Raw genomic sequence first — 21,566 nt, forward strand, 5'->3', positions numbered from 1 at the left:
ATCTCTCAAACCCTAGCATGCTCTGTCCCAGACAAAGCCTCCTTATAATATTTGAAATCACAGCACCCACTCCTGCCTCAAGGGCTCTGTCTCCAGATCTGTGTGTGACTTGCTCCAACTTCAGGCCTCTAGTCAAGTGGCACCCCTCAAAAAGGCTCATGTCCACTGCAGCTAAAGTAGCTCTCCCGCCAATCTTTGAGCCAGAGCAGGCAGCCAATTCACCTCATTTAACAATGACATCAAGTGACCTGCCCGTAGGCACCAGCTGCTGAGTTCTGGAGCCTGGCTTGGACTGAATGAAGTCTGCTGGCTCCCAGGCGCCTGTCCTCGGAAGCACCGCTGGGAAGTCAAGGGCGGAGTGTGAGATCCAGAGAGGGGGCACAGCAAAGCAGCGCCTTCCACTAAGGAAAAACAGAATGGCTGTGTATCGCAAGCCCCTCCTGTTTGTCTTCATTCATTCATTTATTCATTCACTCATCCATTCATACCAACTGCCTCTGATGTGCCAGACAGACAAACATGCAAACAGTGTCAGACACCCTACAGAGCTCAATAAATATTTGCAAAAGAAGGAGGGAGGGATAAACACAGCATTGTACCCACTCTGTCTCTCCCTCCTTTCAAGGCCACCATGTTCATCCTTCTGTGGCTGTCCCCTCACTGGTACAGTGGGGGCCCTCTGTGAGCCTGATGGCCAATGGGGGCCTGTTTCCCTCCACACGGGGACTCAGCCAACTCCAAAGCTTGTTAAGCAACTTGCCTCACTAGCAATAAATTAGGCGGTTCGCACGGTGCCAGCAACTCAGGACCCCGTGCAACAAGACCACAAACAGCGAGACCAGTAACAGCTGGCTTGTTTTGGACAAAAACATGCTTTTTCAATGTTGTCGCCTCACACCCAGATTATTGCAGTAGTCTAAACTCTCCACCCTGGAAGCATTCCGCACTCCACCGCTAGGTCAGCCCTACACTAGGCTTTGAGTGGCCCCAGTTCAAGAACATCTGTGCACAGGGCACAGGGCACAGCCAGCCTCTTCAGCCATGCACTCTGAGCCACCAGCCTGGCTCACTCCTGCTGCCCTCCCCAAATGTCCCCCAGTCACACTGATCTATTCACCTCCAAACAAGTTTTTGGCTTTGCATATACTGTTCCCAGCTTTGAGGGGGATGCGCGTCCAGCCCACTAGGAAATTTACATCACCTGACCCCTCTCCCGCAGCCTTGGAGTTAAGTGCTGGGCTGACTCCTCTGAATGAGGCTGTCTGGGTTTAAATTCCAGCTGAGTGACTTTGGGCAAGTTTTTCAACCTCAGTGCCGCTATCTGTAAAACAGGGATGAGAAGCTGGGTGTGGTGGCATCCGCCTGTAGTCCCAGCCACTTGGGAGGCTTAAGCAGGAGGATCATCGAGTCTAGGTGTCGGAGGCTGCAGTGAGCCATGATCACACCACTACACTCCTGCTTGGGTGACAGACAGAGACCCTGTCTCTTAAGAAAGAGAAAGAGAGGAGAAACTCCCTCCTCATAAGACCAAATAAGGTCACAGAGGTAACACACCTGGCACACAGACTGGGTGCTCACTAGGTGTGTGCCAGCATCATGCCCATTCTCGAGTCTCCTGGATCATTTCTCTCCAGGACAACTTTCTACTGCCTAACTAGACTGAGTTTCCCGAGGGCTGTGCTCCTGTGTTGGTGAAATACACAACCATCAATTTCACCCAATTCGGCTCTGGCACCTTCCCGTCCATGTAAGCCAAGCTATGCCAAGCCCCCATTGGTCATACTGAACCATATTCCTATAAAGAAAAATCTAGACCAGGGTACAGGGCACTGTGCTCTCCTATGCCCCGCTCCTGGCACGGCTCATGTTGAGGAGGCAGCGCTGGGGTCAGGCAGCAGCCGCGTGGCTGCGGCCAAGCGCACTGCCAAGCCCCCTTGTCTGTTTCCTACACCGCGGCACTGGCCGCCGCTGAACTTGGTATTGTTTTTCCACATGGCCTCTGCCTGAAGATGAGGAGCATCTCTCTGAAAGGTCCCGCGAGAGAGTTAAACCTTTCTCCACTCCACTCCTTCCCCCATCACCACCATCTCTCCTTCCAGAACAGGTCCTTGTGAGCGCCAGGAAGGAGAGAAGGGTGGACGTCTTTCCCATCGCTAACCCGGTCCCTTCTCCGCCTCTGCAGATTTTGTGATCCAAAGCCCGATTCAGCTTATTCAAAAGGAGCCACTTTCATTTTTGTAGGGCTGGTTCAAAACGAGGAAAGTAAGACAGGCAGCAAAAGCCGCCAAAACGAGCGCGGTGCCAAACCGGTCCCTGCCGGGGGTAGACTTTCTGGGGGAAACTGCGGGGCAGGCCGGCAAACACTGTTCTTCTCCAAAACAGTTACATACAGTTTTCACGGAGAGGTCCCATGATAAAAAGTAAAGCATGGTTCATTTTAAAGGGGACAGAGGAAAAGCAACAGAAATGACTTCTCGTGGTCCTGAAGCCTCTCTGCAAGGCGCCAGTTCCCAGGTCTGAACTTCTCTCCTCCCTTTATGCCCCTATCCTTCTTATTTGTCCTGGGTTCCCCGCGCTGTGTGACTGCCCTCAGGGCACCCTGCAGCCGGTCACCAGGCGTCTCGAGCCCCAGATGCAGGCCGAGCACACCGGCATCGTCGGGGCGCGGAACCGGTTCCAGGCTGGGCTCAAAACTTGGTTTCGAAGCAGCCCGCGGAAAGCTGCCCCCCCAGGGCCCACCTGCCTGTCCCCGAGAGTTGCCCTGGCCACCCCGCAACGCTTCGCTGCCCCTCGGCCTGCCCGCCGGTACCGCAGAAGCAGGTCCGGACTGCGATGGAGAGAGTGGGGAGCTGCCCAGGCGCGCGGCGGAGTACCTTGGCCGCAGGCGCCGCGCTGCAGGACGATGACCGGCGGCTGGCGCAGCCTCTCGGAGCGGCGGCTGGCGGCGCGCAGCTGGCACAGGTTGGCGTAGGTGTTGGCGTCGTTGCCGCACACCGGCTCGCTGCTGGCGCACACGCAGAGGCCGGCCTGCGCGCGCCGCCGCACCGTGGCCGAGGCCGGCACCCCGAAGGGCACCACGCACTGCAGCCCCTCGCCGCACGGGCCCTCCTGCAGGCCGCACGCGGCGCCCTCGGGCGCGCCGCACACCTCGCAGCAGCCACATGCGTCCCGGACCTGGCCGCCCTCGCAGTGCTCCGGCGGCGGCGGGCAGCGCGCCGGCTCGCAGCGCTCTGGGCACCCGGCGGCGGTTCCGGGGGCCAAAGGCGCCGAGCGGCCGGCCCGGGACAGCTGCGCCGAGGTGGGCGCCACCAGCAGTAGCAGCAGCGGGAGGAGCGCGGCGCGCGGGGTCTGCATGGCGACTCTGGTGGCGGCGGGCAGGGCGAGGACAGGAGAGCGGCGCCGGGGAGAGTGCGGGCGGGCCTCTGGGGCAGCGGGTGCGAGTGCGCGCGGCCGCGCGGCCCAGCCCATTGGCCTCGCAGCGGTGACGAGCCGCCTTGGGGACGGGCACCGCGCCCGGGAGGGGGGCAGGCCGGATGGCGGGAGGGCGGGCGGCTGGACCGGGACGGCCCGCGGCCGGGGCAGGGCGGGCGCATCCGGGCACGGCGGAGCTCGCGGGGCGCGGGCGGGGCAGCGCCCAGACCCGCCCTCTCGCGGGACTCAGTTTCCCTGTCTGCGCGCCCCACCTATTCGCCTTCCGCGGGTTCTCTCGCCGAGATTCGCGTCCTTAAAACTAAAGGAACTTTGCTAGGGGGCCCTGTGGCGGCTCCGCGCGGGAGAGCCCGGGAAAGTTCCTGCGAATCGCCCGGCTGGGGGCCCGCCCGGGAGGCTCGGACTGGGCGGGGCAGGGACTGCCGGGGTCGCTGCGCAGACCCGGGGCGTTGGCGACACCGCGGACCCCGCTCACGCGCTGGGCCTGCCCCCGGTACCCCGCACGCGGAACCCTGACCGCGGGGCTTGTGCGGCGGTACGAAGGCGGCGTCCGTGACGCTGGCAGAAAGCCCGCGCCCGACCCACAGTGAAGTGAGAAAAGCAGAGAGCAGAAGTGATTCGAATGGAATCCTTCATGCGTCTGATTCTTTTAAAAAGTTGTTTTGGGTGGGACGCGTGTCCGTACACGCAGAGAGCTCAGGAAGCGGCTGGGAAGCTTGCAACTGGCGGGGGTGGGGCAGACTCAGATGGGAAAGGGGCTTTCTACTGTTTGAGTTCTTCCACGTGCGTAATTATTTTAAAACACTTTTGTTATCAAAAATTTGATTTCTCACTGGAGAATCTTTGGTGCATCCTTTGGGACAGATGCGAGTCTGAGAGTCATCGGAAGGGCCGAGGGCGACCCCGGAGGTGGGTCTGGGTGCCCAGGCAGCGCCAGGCCTGTGGGCAGTAGTCCTGGGTCCACACAGAGCAAATGGGTACAGCTCGTGTCCGAAGACCTGAGAGGAGGCGGTTCGCCCAGCCCTCACCCCCAACCCTCAAATCTCCACCCCCACCCTGGGCAGAGGCACCCAGGGCCAGGTGGGCCCGCAGAGCTAACGTTGGGATACAGTAGCATGGGAGGGGGCTGGAGGCTTGGGAAGTTTAATATTCTTCTGTATTTGGGTTGTTCTCTTGTACACATGTTACTTTTCCAATAAAAATAGTTTAAATTAAAGTAACCTCCAAATACTTATAAGCCCTCTCAAAGTACCTTCCAAATATGAGCCTTGTTAATGTTCAAGGTCCAGAGGAGTCCTGCAGCAAGGCCCAGCAGCCTAGGGCATGGGAAAAACTGTCAGGGTCCCTATGCTGGCTCCCTGGACTCCGTAGCGACATTCCATCGAGCCAGGGCCTCATGGCTGCGGGAGGGAGGCCTTGACCCAGAATCCATTCAGCCCTGGCTACTGGAAAGGCAGAGGCCTCTGCTGATGAGAAGCCCTGAGTTCCTGGCTCGCTGTGTTTAACCACAAAAAGTCAGGCAGTGGTGATGATTTTCAAAGTCCATCAGCAAAGAAAGACTCCCCACTGCAGTCCTGAGGCAGATGGAATTAAAAGGACATGTGGTGGTGAATAAATTGGTGAGAACTTATTTTTGTCGAAAATAAGTTCCCTTACTTTACAGAGGAGAAAACTTATTTTCCCTTATTTTACAGAGGAGAAAACTGAAGGCCAGAAAGGGTGACTCCCCTAAATGTCGCACAAGTTGAGTGATGGAGCCAGGACACATCCTAAACCAGCGGTGCCTGCCTGCGCGAGCCCCATCCTCCCCCGGAGCAGCCAGACTGCACAGGGCATGAGGGGACCGAAAATAGTGTGGCCGAAGCTTCCTCACTGCTTTGCGGAACGTGGGGGGGTTTCTAAGCTCTTTCTCTGTCGGGGAATTAGGTAGCTGGGGGTCCCACTGAGTCTGCACCACCCTCTCACCCATTCTCCACCCCTCCCCCACCGCACATACACTCTCCTCTCCCAGTGCTGAATAACTTGCATTTTCTGGAACATAACTTTCTGCTTAAGATCTCTGTGCCTTTGCCTGCATCTTCCCTCTTCCTGAAACACCCGTCCTTCCCTCCAGCATGGGCTAGTGTGACCTAGAGAAGCAGGTGGGAACCCTGTCATCTGCGGGACTGGGGTTCAAATCCCACTTCTGGCCCTTAAGTCTGTGACTCTGGGCCGTTGTTTAATAACTGGAGGAGTTTCATTAGGAAAATGGCAGTGACCGCACATCTCCCTGGAGTGACTGACGTGCCACCCACAAAGTTCTGTTTGGTCCATGCTAAGTCCCGTCGTCCATCTAGCAGGCTCCTCTTCCATCCTCGTGCCCCCACTCAGTGCCCTTTCCTCTGCCTCCCACCCTCTGCCCTGCTGTTCGTGCCCTCATCACCTCTTCCCCAGGGCAGAAGCCCCGACTTCTTCACTCCCAGACGTCCCAGTGCCATCACAGTGCCGTGACAATTTATTCAGCACTAGGGGAGTAGAGTGTATGTGTGGTGGGGGAGGGGGTGGAGAATGGGTGAGAGGGTGATGGAGACTCAGTGGGACCCTCAGCTACTAAATTCCCCCAAGGAACTGTCTGCTGAACTGGACCCACTCCTGCGATGGTTCACAGCCTAGAAGAACCATTTGTAACCACGGTGACCAGTAAGTGCAAGCCATGGGGCCACATGGCTATTCTAGAGAAGGAAGCCAGCGCTGCCCTGAGAGCCATGCTGCTGGCTTCATCAGGAAGAGAGACAGCAAGGGCAGGACTCAGGGGCCAAAGTGTCCCTAAGAAGCAGAATTTGCAGTACCCAAGGTTTTAGAAAGAGCAACCTGGAAGGGCCACTGCACCACAAGATCACAGGATCATCTCCCAGCTGTGAGTGCAGCTCACCCCAGCTGCTCTGACCCAGGCACGGATTATGACAAAGACAAGCAGCTCTACAGAGGGGCCTCAAGAAATCCTCTGAAACTGAGAGGAATCAAAGTCCTGTGCCAGAAGAGCTGTGGGCTCCCTGGACTGTCCACCTGGGAGGCTGTTGGTGTGTGCGCCTGCGTGCGTCCATCGGTGGGCAGACGAAGAAGGAAATGGTAAGACCAGCACCGACCTTCCCTTAGTCCTAACATCTCCGTATCTGGACAATGCTTTCAACCTGCAAGTGTTGTTCTCTCTTTTAGATTCTTCCCCATCTACTGCCATTTACGAAGATGGTTTCTTAAAAGAAGGATTTTTCTTTTGTTACATCATGAAAACTCATTTCTCACTCACCAGGCCTTGGCACAGTATTCAAGAGAGGATTTTTCCAGAGAAAAGGGGGCAGTTTTGAAGCCAGACAGGCGAGTTCCCCAACGTCCTCTCTGCAGCCCTCATTTGCAGCATTGAAGCTTTAGTTTTGAACAGGGCCAAGTCTATTCATGAATAATGAACAGTGAAACACCACAGCTGCCAGAACCTTAATCAGGAAACGAGGCTTCTGAATAGGAATGGAGCAGCCATGTTTGTGCTGCCCAGGAGGAGGACGATTTCCCACTCCGGGCCTCTGTTCTTCCAGATGTACAAAGGACCCCCCAGAATGCTCAGGGGCTCGTATTGCCTTTCCTAAGTCACAGGATCTAAGCTCTAAGGAGCTGTATTAATAATTTTGGCTCTTCCTATAAGCTTATCCTATCACTCCACTACTCAGTGATTTCCAGGGGCTCTCAATGCCAGTAGGATGAAGTCCAAGCTTCTTACCCTGACTTCCAGCATCCCCCATGCCCCTCAAGACAGGTTGTCCTCTAGATCCAGGATGGTAGAATCCATTCCTACTCACCCATTCTCCTGTAGCAACAGAGCCCTGGCTGGGGCCATGCCAGCAGGTAAAAGATGACTTTGCAGATGGTTTTGCCCCCTTTCCTCCAAGTGCCAGGCCCACTCCCATCCTCTCTGGCCACCCCAGCGTCAGAGGTCACAACCTCCTTTAACAGCAGGTACACCCTGATGACAATCCCACATCAGTTCAGTGAGGTTCGGCTCAGGAGAAATTTCCTGAGCCCCTGCTACAGGGTAGCCACTGCTAGATACTGTAAAGCAGTGTCAATGATTGATCCCCTGTCCTCAAGAAGCTCCAAGTCTAGAATTTTCTGTGACGATGGAAATATTCTCTATCTGTGCTGTCCAAGAGGGTAGCCACTAACGACATGTGGCTGCCAAGCATCTGAAATGCAACAAGTCCAAGGAGGATCTGAATTTTTATTTAATTTTAATTAAGTGTCCATCACTCGGGAGAGAGCGGAGGGTAAGAAAACAAAGGCAGGATGACAGGCGGGAATGCGGTGACGGAGAGGAATCCAGATGTTAGGAGGAGATTGGGCTGCATCTCAAGGGTTGAGAGGATTTCACCAGCTAAACAGAGCAGACGCAGCACGCAGTTGGTGGTGACGTGATGAGTCTGCGCAGGTGGGGAAATTCCAAGTTGCGCACTGTAGCCACAGGCGGGAGGAGGCTCCTGTGGGCAACCATGGCAGCTGGAGGGAAGGGGACCAGTCCAGGTTGTGAGGGACTCCCTTTGTCCTCCTAAGGACTTTGGGCTGTACGTTGATGCTGATGAGAAGCTCCAGTTGGCTTTTAATGAGATATATTTTGGCAGAATCACCTTGCTGCAGTCTGGATGATAGATTGAAAAAAAAATAGATTCATTAGTATACTTTTTGGTTTTTTTGTGAGACAGAGTTTCATTCTTTCACCCAGGCTAGAGTGCAGTAGCGCAATCTCAGCTCACTGCAGTCTCTGCCTTCCGGTTTCAAGTGATCTCCTGCCTCAGCCTCCCGAGTAGCTGGGATTGCAGATGCCTGCCATCACACCCGGCTAATTTTTGTATTTTTAGGACAGATGGGGTTTCACCATGTTGGCCAGGCTGGTCTCAAACTCCTGACCTCATGATCCACCTGCCTTGGCCTCCCAAAGTGCTGGGGGATAACAGGCGTGAGCTACCATGCTCGGCCTATAATACACATTTTTAACTATAGACACGTGACTGTATTTTAGGTTGAGGAGCACTTTGAATTAAATTAAAGATGCAGTTAATGTAATGCAATAGTGTAAGAAGTGAAGACGTTGCATTCATTTTGTAACAATTATTTTATTTCTGTACGATCTCTTCAATGTAGACCCCTCCTTCAAAATAGGACAAAGGTGTGGAAGTTCAAAATATTTTTGGGAACTTTTTTTTTTTTTGAGACAGAGTCTTACTCTTGTTGCCCAGGCTGGAGTACAGTGGTACGATCTCAGTTCACTGCAATCTCCACCACCCAGGTGCTAGGAATTCTCCTGCCTCAGCCTCCCAAGTAGCTGGGATTACAGGCGTGCACCACCATGCCTAGCTAATTTTTGTATTTTTAGTAGAGATGGGGTTTCACTCTGTTGGCCAGGCTGGTCTCAAACTCCTGACCTCAAGTGATCCGCCCACCTTGGCCTCCCAAAGTGCTGGGATACAGGCGTGAGTCACTGCACCCGGCCTATTTTTGAGAATTTCTGAAGCACTCTAGAATTACAGTACTAGCATTTCTTCTTTCTTTTTTCTTGTTTTTGAGATAGGGCAGGCTCAGAGACTCTAGTACTCGCACTTCCGATAGCAAATCATAAAACTTTCATGTCTATTAGTTAAATAAGGATACTGAAAAGCCAGTCCCAGGTCTGCGGCTGCTGTTTCCTTTTAAACCTCTAAAGTCTATGTATTTGTTAAGATCTAGAGTTCAGATCTTTCATTAGTTTAGGCTAAACCTTCCCCTAAATTGGTTGCATGAGACCAGCAGTTCATCTTTACATTACTTGGCTCCTTCCAACATATTTATTTGCTTTAGAAAATTAAAAGCATGGCATGTGATCAAATTTTTCACTCTTCAGGGTAAAGTATCAGACAGATACAATTTAAACAGAGCCCCAGGCAGCTACCAAAAGGTCTTTAATGACAGCTTGTCAATTTTCTGTTATTCGGAAGCAGCTTGAAAAGCTGAGCGCGCTCACATTTAGAACAAGCTGCCATTTAGGCAAAATGGTTTGACATTGAATCAAGGACATTATGAGCCAGAATTTTAAACCTGCTTGTAAAAAAAAATTGAGAGGGAGGGGGTTCAACCTTTGAGTTATTTCATTTGTCTAATTATACAGGCAAGCACAAAGCGCCACAGTTCCGGAAGCATTAAAAAGCATTTACTAAGCTCACGTGGCTACATGGTCTCTAAGAGGCTTGATGCCTGAGTTTTAAACCAACATGACCTAGAAGGCCCAGATTCTTTCTCTACAAACTTGCATTGTTGTTTTCTTACACATACAGCCACTTTTTCATCCCTAAGCACTGGAAAGCAGTGAGAATACTGAAAGAATGGTACAGCTTTCTAAATGACTCCTCTAACAACTCGGACGAGAAGCAGCTGACAGCTGAGGTTTCTGCCTCTTCCAATGAACCCTAAAGCCAGCTCACCTGGTCGAGGGGCTCGGACGGCCTTCTATGGTTGGGTTTCCACTCACCCCGTCACTTTCTCAGACCTACTTCGTCTTCTTGTTTCCTTTGTCTGGCATGTAGCAGGTGCACTGGAAGTACTTACTGATGTTCCCAACTCTCCAGTTATATATAGACAAATGAAATAACTCAAAGGTTGAACCCCCTCCCTCTCTCAATTTTTTTTACAGGCATATTTAAAATTCTGGCTCATAATGTCCTTGATTCAATGTCAAACCATTTTGCCTAAATGGCAGCTATTCAACCAGAGGAGGGCAGAATTGACCCTGGGATCTGCCTCGACCTCCCTGTGGCCAGTGCTGCTCAAACCTGAGCATGCATCAGAAGCACCTGCAGGGCTGGTTAAAATGCAGGCTGCAGGGCTCCACTCCAGAATTCCTGATTCAATAGGCCTGGGGTAAGGCCTGAGAATCTGCATTTCTTACCAGTGTCGGATGGTGCTGAGGCTGCTGGTCTGAGTGCAGAGGAGGTTCCAGCAAGAGAGAAGAAGGCTGGTAAGTAGGGCTCAGTGTGGATGTTAGCAGCTGGGATCATGCAGTGTGATAAAGACAGTTTGCTCCTCTGTCTGTAACCGACTCCTTCTCCCCCAACTCCAGTGTCCAGCACAGACTCTGGCAGGGTGGAAATGAAGGACACATGAACCACCGAGGAGGGCAGACTTGCCATCCCAGGCCCTCCTTTCCCCTCTGCCTCAGTTACCATTGGTCTTGGGTGTAGGTGCAGCATGTAGGGTACAGGGACATGATGCTGTGACAAAGGTGCTGTCCCCTTGCCAAGCCAGCTGCCGTCTCACTCAGGAGCGCTGTCTTTTTCTGTCACACAAAAGTGCCCTAGGAGTCAGGGTGCCCTGATAACTCCACCCTAAATTGTTGGGTGGTCTCAGGTAGGGTGCACCCCTCAGTCCTGCTCTGCCAGAGGAGGCGACAGAGGTCCCTAGTATCCACTGAAATCATCTGTGAAGCTTTTAACAAATGCTGAGACCCAGGGATTTGGAGAAAAACTTGATTGTAGATCATATTACTGAATCAATGTTAATTTTCCAATTTTGATCATGTTACTGTGGTATGAGAACTTTTTTTATTTTTTTTTTCAAGAAAAACACACTGAAGCATTTAGAAGTAAAGGACGTGCAGCTTAAAGCCTGCAACCTAAATGTTTTAAATGTTTCACATGCTTTAAATATTTCCAAGAACTAGAATGGCGTAGCAAGGGTGGTAAGAGTTAGCATTTGGGAAATCCAGGTTAAGGGTAAATGAGAGTTCTGGGTTTTGTGGGTTGTTGTTTTTTTTGTTTTTTTTTTTTCTATTTTTCAACTTTTCTCTAAACCTAAAATTATTTCAAATTAAAAAAATTTTTTTTGAGATGGGGTCTCATTCTGTGCCCAGGCTGGAGTGCAGTGGTTCAGCCATAGCTCACTCCGGCCTCAAGTGAACCTCCCACCTCAGCTACCTGAGCAGCTGGGACTACAGCATAGATGTGCACCACCAAGCCCAGCTATTATTTTTTATATATTTTGTAGAGGCCAGGTTTTGCCATGTTGCCAGGCTCGTATCAAACTCCTGGGCTCAAGCAATCTGCCTGCCTTGGCCTCCAAAAGTGCTAGGATTACAGGCATGAGCCATCATGCCCCGGCCCTTTTTTTTTTTTTTTTTTTTTTTTGAGACAGGATCTCACTTTGTCACCCAGGCTGGAGTCCAGTGGCATGATCATGGCTCATTGCAGCCTCATACTCCTGGGCTCAGGTGGTCGTCCCACTTCAGCCTCCCAAGTAGCTAGGACCACAGGTGTGCAGCACCATGCCCAGCTCATTTACTTTTTTTTTTTTTTGTAAAGATGGGGTCTCCCTGTGTTGCCCAGGCAGATCTTGAAGTCCTGGGCTCAAGTGATCCTCCTGCCTCAGTCTCCCAAAGTGTTGGGATTGCAGGTATGAACCACTTCTCCCAGACAAAAACTTTTTTAAAAGGAAAAAAAAATTACTATAGGAGCACCACTAAGCACATGATATCAAAACCACACTGAGATACTACTTCACACACACTAGGGCAGCCAGAATCAAAAAGTCAGATGATAACAAGTATTGGCAAGATGTGGAGAAATCAGAACCCTAGTGCACTGCTAGTGGGAATGCAAAGTGGTGTAGCCGCTTTGGAAAACAGTAAACAGGGTCAGCATATGACCCAGCATTTCCATTCCTAGGTAGCTACCCAAGAGAAAGGAAAACATGTGTCCACACAGAAACTTGAATACACATGTTCACAGCAGCACTATACACAACAACCAAAAGGCAGAAACAACCCAATGTCCATCAACTGATGACAGATAAACAAAATGTGGCATACCCACACAATGGAATACTATTCAGCCACAAAAAAGAAGAAAAACTCACCACAACACGGTGAACCTTGAAAGCATGGTGCTAATGGAAGAAGCCAGATGATTTCATTTATAAGAAATGTGTATAATAGGAAAATCTACAGAGACAGAAAATAGATTTGTGGTTATTTAGGGCTGGAACAGTGGGGAAACGCTGGGCACAGTGGCTCATGCCTGTAATCCCAGCACTTTGGGAGGATGAAGCAGGAGGATTTCTTGAGGCCAGGACTTTGAGACCAGCCTAGGCAGCAGAGCGAAAACTCATCCCTACAAAAAAAAAAAAAATTTTTTTTTAGTTGAGTGTGACTGTGTATACCCATATTCCCAGCTACTCAGGGGGCTGAGGTGGGAGGACTGTTTGAGCCCAAGAGTTTAAGGCTGAAGTAAGCCATGATCATGCCACTGCACCAGCTTGGGTGACAGAACGAGATTCAGTCTCTTAAAAAGTTTTAAAATAGTTGGCCAGGTGTGGTGGCTCATGTCTGTAATCCCAGCACTTTGGAAGGCCAAGGCGGGCAGATCACTTGAGGTCAGGAGTTACAGACCAGCCTGGCTAACATGGTGAAACTCTGTTTCTACTAAAAATACAAAAATTAGCAGGGCGTGGTGACGCGTACCAGTGATCCCAGCTACACAAAAAGCTGAGGCAGGAGAATTGCTTTAACCCAGGAGGTGGAGGTTGCAGTGAGCCGAGATTGTGCCACTGCACTACTGCCTGGGCCACAAAGCCGAACCCCATCTCAAAAAAAAAGAAAAAAATTAAATAGAAAATAAAAAGAATAGCTCAAGAGTATGGGGTTTCTTTTTGAGATAAGGAAAATGTTTTAAAATTGACTGTGCTGTGTTGGCTGGATACAGTGGCTCATGCCTGTAATTCCAGCACTTTGAGAGGCTGAGGTGGGCAGATCACTTGAGGTTAGGAGTTCAAGACCAGCCTGGCCAACATGGTGAAAGCCCATCTCTCTTAAAAATACAAAAATTAGCTGGGCATGGTGGTGCACACCTATAATCCAAGCTACTCAGGAGGCTGAGGCAGGAGAATTGCTTGAACTGGGAGACAGAGGTTGCGGTGAGCAGAAACTGCACCACTGCACTCCCACCTGGGCAACTCCGTCTTAAAAAAAAAATTGACTGTGTTGATGGTTGTCCGTATCCGTGAATATACTAAAAACCACTGAAATGCGTACCTTAAGTGGGTGGATTATATTTTGTTTGAATTATATCTCAACAAAGCTATTTTTAAAAACTCAGGGGAGGGGGGTAGTGACTGAGCGTCCCTAATGTCTCTGATTTGAAGAGCCCCCAAGGACCCCAGTGAGCAGCAGGGCTGAGAACCACACACACGCCATTTCTGTGTACTGACACTATGCAGATCCACATTTAAGCCACCCAGTTAGCCTAGACCCAGAGTAACGTCCTTAGACATCTAAAATTCAGCAGCACCAGGTATTTTATTTGTCTAACTGATCACCCAAATTTAATCAGCCAGCCTGTGTCTAGATGGGTCACCGCGTTGTCTTCCTCAGTCAGGTTGGGAGCTGCCTGGCACAGGAGCCTGCCTTGCCCACCGTGCCCAGCCAGCACCCGCCACGTAGCAGGCGTTAGTCTCATGTTACTTGCATTAAACAGATGCTTGCAGCAGAAGGTATAGTACTGAAGTAATGCATTTTTATCTTAACTTTCATTTACTTTCTTCCCTTAAAATCGATTCCATTCTTGATGTGACTTTCAGCTGTCAGCTGTCTGCACTCCCAGACGAGGTGATGGCCTGGCACCAACAGAGCATTGCCCTGATGAATCATGGTCGAGGTAGTTTTCCACTGGGCCAGCTGCCACAGCCCCTTCTCCATCCTTCCGAGAGCTCTGTCACCTTGCCTTGTAGACACTCGTTTCTCTCCCATTGGCCTCCGCTGCTTTGGGGCAGTTTCTGGATGCTCAGGCCTAGTCCAGTGCTGGCACCCAGTTAATTCTCTCTTCCTTTAAAGGGAACAATTAGCACCTTGAGGAATGAGGCCCGAAAGCTGAGTCTCTGCTATGGCATCCGCCTTTTTCTCATGAAGATCTGCAGCTTGAAAGGAGGGGAGGGAGAAGTAGCCCAAAGCTCCAGGATGACCAAGCCCAGCCACTGTGATGATTCCAAGGAAATTCAGGAAATCCTTGCTAATGGCCAAACTTCCCGGGTTTGAGATGCAAAAGGAAATCAGATCCCCAGGGTAATGCTTTTACACTAAGCAAGAAATTGCAGGATATAAAGCTGTGCAGACCGCTGCCCCTAATTAAGAAAGCAATTCTGAGACTCCAGCCTGGAAGGAACTGGTCCGCGGTGTTAACTGTAGTTAATTCTGGGTGGAGGGGTGATGGGGGATAATGTGTCCTTTTTATTTTCTATACAGGGCGGTGGGGGGCGGGATGGGCAGTTAAAAATCAAAGGAAGGAAACATAAAGCCAAAGCCTTTTCCATCCATAGCCGTTCAAGTACTGCCTGGTCACGTTCTCCTTGAAGCTGGGGCTTCTCTCTCAGGCCCCACCTAACATGGCCTGGCTCCTTCCTGGGGTCACTCCTCGTTCCTCAAGCACTTCAAACTCAACCTCTCCTGCCTCTGAGCTCAGCATCTGGGCCTCTCCCCTTTCTTTATAAGCTCCATCCGTGACGGCCTTCTGTGGGTCAGCCGCAGAGCTGGACCACATGCTTCACACCGAATGAGACAAGAAGCTTGTTCCAAATCTATGCTGGTTTTTTTGACATTTTAGAGAGCAGATGCTTTCCCACGCTTTCTAATTCCCTATTACATCTGTACGTCTTTTTAAAAAGTCTTCAAGTCTTTTTAGTGTCTGGACATTGCTTATTCCCTCCCGTTCTTTTTCCCCAGTTTCACCTGCCCCAGTCCTCATGACCAGCGCTGCTGTTTCCTGCATAGCACACATGGTGAACCCTGAAAGCATGCTGCTAAATGAAAGAAGCCAGGTACAAAAGACAACATACTCTACGATGTCATAAGAAATGGATATATCAGGAAAATCTACAGAGACAGAAAATAAATTCGCAGTTGTTTAGGGGCTGGGAGAGTGGGGCGAGGCCTCTCTACAGAGGTGGCAATGCCCGGGATTTCTTTGAAGATGTTTAGATATGACAGCATAATCGGACAATAGTGAGGACAGTCTGGCATTGGTATACAGATGACAAATAGATCCATGCAATAGAAGGGAAGCCAAACCAGATTCCAACCTGCCTCTAGTCACCTGATTCAACAAAGTCAAAGTCACAAATCAATAGGGAGAGGATGGTCTTTTCAGTAAATGATTCTGTATCAATTGACTCGTCATGTAGAGAAAAAAAATGAGCCTTGGTCCCGTGCACACACAAGACATGAAAGTTCCTTCAAAGTGGATCTTAGACCTACATTCAAAAACAAAAGCAACGCAGGGCCCAGGAGAAAGGGTCCAGGCAGTAGGATATTTTTATGACCTTGGGCTAAGCAAGAGATTCATAAACAGGACATAAAAACCACTAACCACCAAGAAAAAATGACTGATAAATATGACAATTAAAATGAAGGATTTATGTTTATCAAAAATAAAAAGGGGAACCATCGATTGGGAGAACGTAGTTCCGATACTTACATCTAACCGAGAATTTATATTCAGGTTAGATGACTCTAAAACAAAAACGCAGGCAATCCACTAAGAACAAAGAAGACTTCACAGAAGATCTACAGATGACCAGTGACCTCAGGAAAACACGGATTCAAACAACAAGGACACACGCCCACAAGCTCCGTGACAGTTTTGAAAATGAAATGAAACCCTGAGGCTGGCAGAATTCTAAGTTGGTGTCCGTGCCCCGCACTACCCACTTGAGTAGGGGAAGACCTGTGGATATGAGGGGTGTCTCCTCTGTGATCAGGTTACATCATATGTCAAAGACCGAGGGATTTGGTGATTAAGGTCTCTAATCAGTTTACCTTCAAGTTCATCAAAAGTGAGAGTGGCCGAGGTTGGCCTGGCCGAGGTTGGCCTGACCTACGCAGGTGAGCCCTTTAAAAGAGAGCTCAGGCCTGCCCTGAGCTTGGAGAGATTTTCCAGCTAGAATTGAAGAAACAAGCAGCTGTGAGTTCAGCTTCACAGAAACGAATTTGGCCAACAGTCATGTGAGCTCCATTAGAAATGCACCCCAAGCCCCCTCAACCTCTGCCATCCCCAACAGCACCAACCTACTGATTATCTATACCTGATACCAGGGCAGGAACTAGACCGTGAGCCCCGTGAGGACAGACTTGTCTGTCAGTGCATTTGACTATCTGTCCCAGAACCTTGCACAGAGCCTGGCACATATCAAGAACACAGCACATTTTTATTGAGACAGGCTCTTTAAAGCTGGAATCTAAAACCAATGGCCCCTAAATTCAGCAAAAAAAGGTTAATGTAACACCTGTGCTTTTATTACCCATTTCTACAGATAGAAGCATTGGTTGTGTGTGGCTATCACAAGTGAAATGCAGAATTAGTTAATAAAATTTTCATCTGAATTTAAAGAAAATGCTAAATAATAAGATTTCCTTATTGCAGTTCTGTTGGTACCACCATGGAGTAGATTGCACTAATCAAATAATCATTGCCTTCCCTATAGAAGAATTATATTATGTTAAACCAAATACAGATGCGATATCCAATCACTTTTGACGTCATAAAATGCCAGTCTCATATGGTTCAACCTAATTCTTCCCTGCCCCTTTGATGTCCAAGTTGACCATGCCATTTTCTCTGGCCAATAAAATGTGATCTTTAGTGGCACGTCACTTCTTAACAAAGTCTTGGTGAGTGCATGTTGGCCAGCGTGCCTTTTCCCTCTGCCATGACTACCAGACATTTCCCAGATAGATGCTGTTCAACTTGCTTCGGTCTCAGAGTGAAGTGACAAAGAGCAGAGCCATAGCCAAGCCACCTGGACATATAGCATAGCTGAGCAATAAACCTGTGTCGTTATAAGCCTATGAGATTTTCATTACTGTTGCATAACCCAGCATGCTCTATCAATACGTTCTCTTTTACTTTGCCTTGCAATAGAGGTACACTGTGTGTGTCTGCCTCACTTACATCCCAGAGTCCAGCAAAATTTCTTGTCCATAAAAAGCCCTTGAAAAATATTGATTGAATTTAATTAAGCACAGCGCTTTTTTTCTGCTGGGAAAAGAACTGGCTGAACACAGCCAAAGACATTTTGTGGCATTTATTAATTCCTGTTCTACTTTTAAGCCTAAGGATAAGAATCACCTGTGAGCCAAGCTGTATTATGTCAGCAAAAATCCCAGAACAATTAAGCTTCCTTTAAAGCTGGTATGGAGCTGTTTCCAGAATCAGCAGGAAGTCCAGTGCTCAGCATGCCTGGTGCTAGCTCCTCCTCTGGGGGCCCTCATGTCACTCTGAGCAAGGCAGTAGGAAGTGGGAGGTGAGTTAGGACTAGATCTCGTTAGGCCTTCATAGACCGGGAGTTATAGAGCAGTGAGAACCTCTCAGTGAAAACTGTCAGAGGTTTTCGTGCAGGGGAGTGACCATCTGATGTTTTAAATGTTGTGAAGGGTTACTGGCTACAGAATACAGAATAGATTATAGAGAGACAGGAGTAGAAATGGATAGAATAGAAATTCTCTTAGAAATCATAAATTACCAATTTTGACAAAAGAAAAAAAATTTAAGTAAACCAGTATCTATGGTGAAAAAGATTTATAGAAACAAAAATCACTTCTGGAAAAATTCTTGAAGCTACATGGTTTCATGGTTGAATTCTTTGAAACTTCACATAAACAGATTTTATGTTCTTTCAACTGATACTGACCATGGGGAAAAAATGAAAAACTTCCCAATTCATTTTGTAAAGCAAGCACATCCCAATACCAAAACTTGTCAAAGATAGCCTCCTTTCTCCTCCTGAAAAAAAAAATCTACAAATCAAAATCACTTATGATTACAGGTATGGAATCACTAAAGATAATATATGTAAGTCCATCTGGTATTATATTAAAGAATAGAATATGAATAAAAGAATGGTATAGTATTAACACTTGTGTTAATTTATCACATCATCTTATAAATTGCCAAAAAGTATCTAATACTTTATATCCATTCCTGAGGAGAATTTATTTTGTAAACTAAAACACTAAGAAACTTAATATGATAAAGACTATTTCAAGTCAACAGCCAGCATCATACAAAATAACAAAACACAAGACATTCCCACTAATACCTGGCCTAAAGCAACAGCCTAGCACTAGAAATTCTGGCCCATCCAGTAAGAAAATAAGTAAGTAAATAAAAATTGGGAAGAAGAAGGTAAAAGAATCATTTATTGCAGATGATACCATTGTATTACTGAAAACGCAAGAGAATCAACTAAAAAAAAACAATAATTCAGTACAGTGACTAATATAAAAATTAATTTATACAAGCATAAGTTTCCCTATAGACCAGCAATAAACAGCTAAAAAGTAATAGGAAAAAAAATTTTATAGAACCAAAAATATAACTAGAAAAATTAAATATAATGAAAATATAAATAATATTAATTTTTAAAAAATAAATAGGAATTTACTTAACAAAAAAAACAGGAGTTATATGAATACAATTACTGAAGGATTTAAATAAAGATTTAGCTCAATGGAATGACATACTATAATATTCCTAGATGGGAAAAACATTATGTGAAGAATTTTCCAACTCCTTCATCTGTAGATACACAAATCTCACCAGCTCACAGGCCCCTCCCACATGACGGCAGGACCGCGGCTCTACCTTACTATTTCCTGGGTTATTTCTGACAGTCCCCAGAGTATTCCACATCCCACAAGCACAGCAATCCTCTGCCCTTCCTTTGCAGTGATCCAAGCCAGCTGTTGGCAAACCCTCTAGGGGCAAGCTCACACTGCCCCCAGTGCCAGTGGTTCACGAGAGATGGGGACTCCCTCATCCCATGCCCCCAATTCAGAAAACACTTGAAGCAGTGTGCTGGCAAATATTTAACAACCAGTTCTCTAGACAAAAAAAAATAAAATGAGCTTATTTTAAATTTTACTGATATAAGGGTTATGTAGCATGAGTCACAAATAATATTCTCCAAAGCCAGTGTGTGCCATGATTTTGCACAGCTTGCCGTATCAAAATAGTTTTTACATTTTGAATGACTGAAAAAAATCAAAAGAATAGTATTGCATGACACGTGAAAATTATATGAAATTTAAATTTCAGTATGCACAAATTACGTTAGTACAAAAACACAGCCTCACTCATGCATTTATGTATCGTCTATGCTTTTGCTCTGTAAGAGCAGAATTAGTCATCGTGACAGAGACTGTATGGCCTGCAAAGCCTAAAACACTATCTGGCCCTTTACATAAAAATGTGCCAGCCCCTCCTCTAGACAATCAAGAAAACAATCAAGCTCTAATTTGTAGCATTTGCCAATTTCCATGGTGTAAATACTCCCACTGTGCCAGGGTCAAGCTTGCCATCACTGAACGTGGAATTAGGAAGGATGCATAGTAGCATATCATTACGTAGTATTTCCACCATGTAGACAACAGCAGATGTAAATAAGCATAGATCATAGCAAGGTGTAGTAAAATGACTAAGAAATGATTAAATTTGAGTATTCATTACCTTTGTTCCTCATATAACTCACTTAATTGTAGGTTTACATAGTTTAATAATGGTTCTGTTTAACAACCAGCTTGCAAAATTCTTGAAAATTTAACAATTGGGTCTTAGGAGCCAGCCCCTACACACCACTGATTTGGAGGAACCAATGGCATGCATGTCAGGGGTGGCAAGCCCTTGTGGCTCCTGTCTGCACCAGTTTCCACAGAAATGGGGACAATGCTCTTCTCTGTGCCCCATTCTGCCACCGATGTCCTGAAGAACAGCACTTCTAGTCTTCCCTATCTTCAAAATGCAGATTTTTTTCCACAGCCTTCCTTATCTTCAGAGCACCAATCCAACCTTCTTCCTCTCCTTCCATGTACACAGTCTCCTCAAGGCAAATCTCCTTCCTCCAAAGACAAACAGTTACCTGGGAGAACCCGAGTTGGGAGAATCACCTGTCCTTGGAGTCACCAAACACAGCTAGTGCCGTGGTCTGCCTGTTGGTGTCCCCCCAAAATGCATATGGAACCTGATGCCCAATGTGATAGCATTTGGGAAGAGGGGCACCTTTTGGGGAGTTACTGTCGTGAGGATGCTACCTTCATGAATGCGATTAGTGCCCGTATAAAAGAGGCTCAGGTGAGCTCCTTCACCCCTTCTGCCATGTGAGGGCACAGCAACAATAAGCCATCTAGAAGCAGAGAGCAGCCCTCGCCAGACACTGAATCTGCTGACACCTTGATCTTGGACTTCCCAGCCTCCAGAAACGTAAGCAATAGATTTCTGTTGTTTATAAATCACCCGGTCTATGGTATTTTTGTATAGCACCCCAAATGGACTAAGACAGCTAAACTCTGAGTTTCATCTCAGGTTTACAGGAACAAGCATCCTGACAATATTATAAACCTAATGTAATTCCAAGTTTTTAAAAGCAGATTTTTTTGGAACTCCAAAATAAGCAGTTGGAAGTTCAAGAATACTGAGAATAGAAAAACATTTCTATCAGATATTAAAATATAAATAATAATTACTAATATACTATAGAGAAATATTCATATTAGTGTTATAAAAAGTTGAGAAATGGACGCCAGTGTAAGTAATCAGTGTCTGATATAAGTAATATTCTTAATCAATGGGAGAAATGGATTTTAAAAACAAATAGCATAGAGAAAACTGGCTGAATTTCAGGGATGAGGTAGAAAATTATATTAGATCTTTATGCTATTTACCAAAATTGTTCCATATATAATTTTTAGAAGTAAAAAATTAAAATAAATGTATTGAGAGGTATTATAAGTATATATATAAACTTTGTATGGCAAATCACTTTCTAAGTGTCACAACAAAGGCAAAATCCATCAAGAAATTTAACAGAACCATAAGTAAAAGAACCATAAATAGGAGACAAATGATAAACAAGAGTCATATTTCAATACAGGACAAAGATAAGTAAATTCAGAAAAAAGATGAATAGTTTATATATAAAGGATTTTTAGAAATAAATAAGAAGCCTTCAAACAGCAATGAAAAAATTGAGATAAAAACAGGCAATTCACAAAAAGGATAGATAGAAATGGTCAGTTAACATTAAAAATAATCCTTAGAGTTTTCAAA

General features: G+C 47.5%; 2 protein-coding genes across 2 annotated transcripts in view; both read right to left on the reverse strand.

The window, feature by feature from the left end:
* Nucleotides 1–3,442, reverse strand: part of HTRA1 (HtrA serine peptidase 1) — a 51,680-nt gene extending 48,238 nt beyond the window's left edge. Inside the window, exon 1 of the mRNA XM_012453479.3 lies at nt 2,874–3,442. Within this exon, the coding sequence (XP_012308902.3) occupies nt 2,874–3,354 (481 nt within the window). The 5' untranslated portion in view covers nt 3,355–3,442. The remainder of the gene's footprint in view (nt 1–2,873) is intronic.
* Nucleotides 3,443–8,077: 4,635 nt separating this feature from the next.
* On the reverse strand, nt 8,078–10,673 carry ARMS2 (age-related maculopathy susceptibility 2). Its single transcript, XM_012453433.2, is given in 3 exon segments — nt 8,078–8,105; nt 10,374–10,399; nt 10,401–10,673. Coding segments are annotated over 3 exon segments (327 nt in total).
* Nucleotides 10,674–21,566: the final 10,893 nt, after the last annotated feature.

This window comes from Aotus nancymaae, unplaced genomic scaffold (genome assembly GCF_030222135.1).
Source record: "Aotus nancymaae isolate 86718 unplaced genomic scaffold, 86718_ANA_hifiasm-v0.15.2.pri h1tg000010l, whole genome shotgun sequence".
In the NCBI taxonomy this organism is placed as follows: Eukaryota; Metazoa; Chordata; class Mammalia; order Primates; family Aotidae; genus Aotus; species Aotus nancymaae.